This window comes from Triticum urartu, chromosome 7, assembly GCF_003073215.2.
Source record: "Triticum urartu cultivar G1812 chromosome 7, Tu2.1, whole genome shotgun sequence".
In the NCBI taxonomy this organism is placed as follows: Eukaryota; Viridiplantae; Streptophyta; class Magnoliopsida; order Poales; family Poaceae; genus Triticum; species Triticum urartu.
The window spans coordinates 293,676,365-293,680,622 of NC_053028.1; the positions used below are offsets into that span (position 1 = coordinate 293,676,365).

The following is a 4,258-nucleotide window of genomic DNA, read 5'->3' on the forward strand; positions in this document are numbered from 1 at the left end:
CCCCCTCCCTCCTTGCTGCTCGTCCGGATAGCCGCCAGCCGCCGCATCCCTTCTCCCCCTTCCTCCTCCTTCCTCCTTCCCGCTCCTCCGGTCCTTCCCCCCCCCCCCCCCCCCCCCCCCCCCCAGCCAGGAGTCGAGCCCTCGTCGTGAGGAAACCACGGAAGGAGGAGCTCAACCGGGCGTCGCCGGCCGGAGAAGGAGGACAGTCGCGGATGCCTGCTAAGGAGGTGGATCGGCTCGCCTCCGTCGTCAATGCAGCCGCCGCGCCACCACCCTCCTCCGGTCCTTACTCCCCCCCCCCCCCCCCCCCCCCCGCCCCAAAAGCTCTGCCAGTTCTTTCGGCGAGATCCACCATCTCCTGAGGTCCTTATCCACCCCAGCTCGCGAGGAAGCCTCGGGAGGAGGCGAGCCCTCGTCGCAAGGAAGCCGCAGAAGGAGGAGCTCAACCGGGCGTCGCTGGCCAGAGAAGGAGGAGAGGCGCGGATGCCTGCCAGGGAGGCGGATCGGCTCATCTCCGTGGCTGGAAAGGCTCGATGGTAAGTTTGGCTTGTTCTCATATCTCAGCGAGCCCTGCTGGGATTATTTGTAGACTTCCTTGCTGAACCCTACAGGGAGCAAACGCATTCCCAGTTTGCTTCCAGAGGATAAGGCAGGGGAATAGGTGAACCTGCTTGCTCTTCACTGACTCCTAAATAAATATCTAATCTGTAATATTTTGTTATATCTCTGCTCAGTTACAATTACAACATGGGGCTTCAAGTGTCTATTACTGTGGAACACCAATATCCGTGCATTTTAGTTACGACTAAGTGCCACACCAATGAATGTGAATGTCTGTTCAGGTAATAAGTATCACGATTAGCAATTTCAGTTTGTCCCCATAGTCTATGTTTGTCCCATGTCCTTTCAGCACCTTCTGTTATTTTCCTGCATTTTTCTTCCCTTCTGCTGCAGATTAAGTGACTGAAAGCAAACAAATAATTATTCTGGACTATTCAGATTATCAAGTACAGTATACTGCAGCATATCAGCTTCTTAAATTTCTGTTGCAACCTAGCATATACCAGCATAAAAAAGTTTCTTTTGCTCATCATGTATATTATGTTCCTCTAAATCACGTGTACCATTTTCAGGTATTAATAGTGCAGTACTACATTAAGGCAATATGTTAGCATATTAGGTACTACTATTCTTTGCTCTCTAATTTGTGAGCGCTTATGGTTTTGCCGCAGTACAGACTCGGCATCTATTCGTCTTGGTACAAACTAATGTTTTAATAAGGTGTGATAAATTTAATAATAAGATGTTGCAGAGATTAACACAATGTTTTCCTGCAGTTTTTTTTCACCTAAAATCGTCCTTCAACACAATGATTTTATTGTGTTAATGTCTTTCAAATCTCAACTTTGTACATGCAGTGTCCATCTTGGTTCTGGTGAATTGATTTGGGGAACTCTTGAAATCTGTTTCTTGTATATTGGCCATGATAACTCTTCACCTGACATTCTGCAATGGCTTCCAGCCAGGTAATTAGTTCACATGGACTGCCATTTCCCATCCCTTCCTACTTTAATACATATGTTTAGGCCACTTGATTGCTTATTCTAGGTATGTTAGTTTGTGTATCATTCATGCCATGGTACTTTTTGTTGCTCTATGTGGTAGGTTACTTAGAATAGTATAGTTAAATGCAGAAAAAATATAATCAGGTTGGGAAAAGTGGAAACTATCCATTGATTAAGGAACTAACTAATTAGTCTTATGATGCATTTTCGCGTACCATGCTGCATTAGTTTTTGGCCGAAACTTCTTGCCTAGATATGGCCATTTTACTTTTGCTACACCATGGTTAGTTAGCTGAGCTATTTAAATACAATTTCAGGGTTTTCTTGTTGCTGCTATTCCTCGTGGATATTCAAGAGGCAACTTGGCACCTAATGTCAACAGCATGCTTATTGGTGACGAGTGAAATGAAAGAAGGCTGCAATGGAATTTGTATTAGGTATGTTTCTCCCTCTTCTCAACTCTCTCAATCTTCATCCCAATTCCTGCCGATAGTGATTGATATGGGTCTGTAGCTACGTTCAAATATTTTCTTCCTTTCATTAAGCAACTTCCCTCGAAAAATAATGTTTCATCGTTGAGCCTCTTACAGACTACAGTACCTATTACAGACTACAGACCACAGCTTACCTGTAACTCCAAGTCCTATCACAATCTTGGTGGAATCTGAAAGACATAACGCATATGCACCAATAGACCAAAAAATCCTCTCTATTATAAAATAAAAGAATTAACAACTTATAGTATGCAGAAATTAGTGGTATTAGTTGAAACACCATTGTAAAGAGCAATTTCAGTTCATTGAAGATTCTGTCCCCTGTGGTAGGCTTTCTTTGCAAATTCTTTAGCTTAATTGATGTGTACTCATTGTAATTTTCAGTAACAAGTGCATCACGTATTTGGTTAATGCACTGTTTTTTATTTTCCATCCATAATGATATTTGAAGACAAGGAATTAGTATGTTATGCTTTTGGGGGTTCAAACACTTGGATAAGATTAAACACATGTGCTAAATTGGCAGTCCTTCATCCAAATTTTCTTGATAATGATACACCATTTGGCGACAAGTTCTCTACAAAACTGGTATTTTTATGACACATGGTCGTGTAGCTGTGATCAGAAAACGAGTTAAGATATAGTGGGAAAGGGACCAGAAATGTGGTCTGTATGACCGAAAACATCCTAAACAAGTGAACATATGGTTGTTTATTATTTATTATTTTGCTCTGGTTTTGAGGAAACTATCTGAACTCTTCTGACGGCCATTTGTTCTCTATTGTATTTCTTTAGAAGTTTCTCCATGATGGCCTTTTCCACCTAGAAAGAGCATCAAGGCCGTTGACCCCGTTTTTGTTCTATAGGCATCTGTTCTTCAAATGAGGCTCCAACCTGAGCAAGGGCATGGTTTGCAGATGATGTATCTGCTTTATGTGTGTCAGAAGAGCCCTCCGACGCCCAGCCGTTGGTGTCTCTTCCCGAAGAAGGATCATGGTTCCCCACCTCTCTACAACTCATATTAAAATTTTGTGTGTGTCAGAAGAGCCCTCCGACGCCCAGCCGTCGGTGTCTCTTCCCGAAGAAGGATCATGGTTCCCCACCTCTCTACAACTCATATTAAAATTTTGGTATATTCTTTTCTTACTTTATAGCAAAAGAGCCCGTGCGTTGCAACGGGGTAATAAGATTATGTTTCGCCACTTATCACAATTGCTCCATCTCGTCATTGTCATCAACCTATTCATCCTCCTGCCCTTTTGGAAGTTTCCTTTCGCCCTTTTGCAACTTTTATTATGTACACGGCCTTGTGGTTTCCATCATCATACTGAGCAAATGCCAGTTAGAAAGGAGAGGTGAATGTGAAGGCCTACTCTGAGTGCCATCTTAATAACTGGAGCCTCGATCTGTTTTACTTTCCTTGTCAGCAAAATTAATGATTTTGATTTGCTTGTATCTGGGTTATATAACCAAATGCCCCTCTTGAAGCTAGTGTTCACATCCCTTGATGGTAATCATTATAACTGCAATAGAAGGCTGTGATGTTGCATCGTATATATTTGGGTGGGATCATGCACATGGAAAAATTTGGTACCAACGATGGTGAAGGGTAAGAAAGATGTAGGTTACCTAAAAATATATTCAACTTGAAAAATGGTACTCGCTCTTTAAAGAAATATAAGAGTGCTTCAATTATTTACAGAGGGAGTACGTGTCAAATACTGTATGGTCGGTAGAAAGCATCTACCTAGCTTTTGCGACATCCGTTACTGCAGGTGTCGTTGCAGCCAGTTGGTCAGCAGGCAAGGGCATGTACATCAGCTTGAGCTCTAAGCAAAGAAGATATGTGAGGGACCGATTCAACGGGGATGACCGTGTCTGCCTCCCATCGAGACAACTGCTTCTCCTGTGAGCTCCCACTCGAGGGAAGCGAGGCATGTGGAGCCAGCTCGGTTCTCAACATCGGCAAGCTCCCCATCTCGTTGTAAACTTGTAGACTAATCAATGCCAAATCACAAGTATGTTTAGGGCGATCAAAAGTTGCCATAGTAGTACTTCTTGTGTCGGTCTCTCCATGGAGTGCATATACGTATAAATGGTATAATCAATCACAAGATGACCAACTCCCCTATGCTAATATGTGCATACGATGTGATCATCGAGGGTCCTTTATACCATTGATGATTGATTGATGGAAGC

At 43.2% G+C, this 4,258-nt stretch overlaps 1 protein-coding gene across 1 annotated transcript; it reads left to right on the plus strand.

Annotated features, from left to right (window-relative positions):
• Window positions 1-307: 307 nt before the first annotated feature.
• On the plus strand, window positions 308-3,096 carry LOC125521726. Its single transcript, XM_048686790.1, has 5 exons — window positions 308-536; window positions 735-842; window positions 1,419-1,526; window positions 1,883-2,002; window positions 2,855-3,096. Exons 1-5 carry the CDS (start codon window positions 484-486, stop codon window positions 2,883-2,885), a joined length of 420 nt encoding a protein of 139 aa, XP_048542747.1. The 5' UTR covers window positions 308-483; the 3' UTR covers window positions 2,886-3,096.
• Window positions 3,097-4,258: the final 1,162 nt, after the last annotated feature.

What these genes read in the sequence shown, in the direction of transcription:
- LOC125521726 (XM_048686790.1), top strand. Translation starts at nt 484, where the DNA reads ATGCCTGCCAGGGAGGCGGATCGGCTCATCTCCGTGGCTGGAAAGGCT. An exon ending in GAATGTGAATGTCTGTTCAG is followed by an intron (nt 843 to 1,418) that starts GTAATAAGTATC and finishes TTGTACATGCAG; the next exon opens with TGTCCATCTTGGTTCTGGTG. An exon ending in CTGCAATGGCTTCCAGCCAG is followed by an intron (nt 1,527 to 1,882) that starts GTAATTAGTTCA and finishes ATACAATTTCAG; the next exon opens with GGTTTTCTTGTTGCTGCTAT.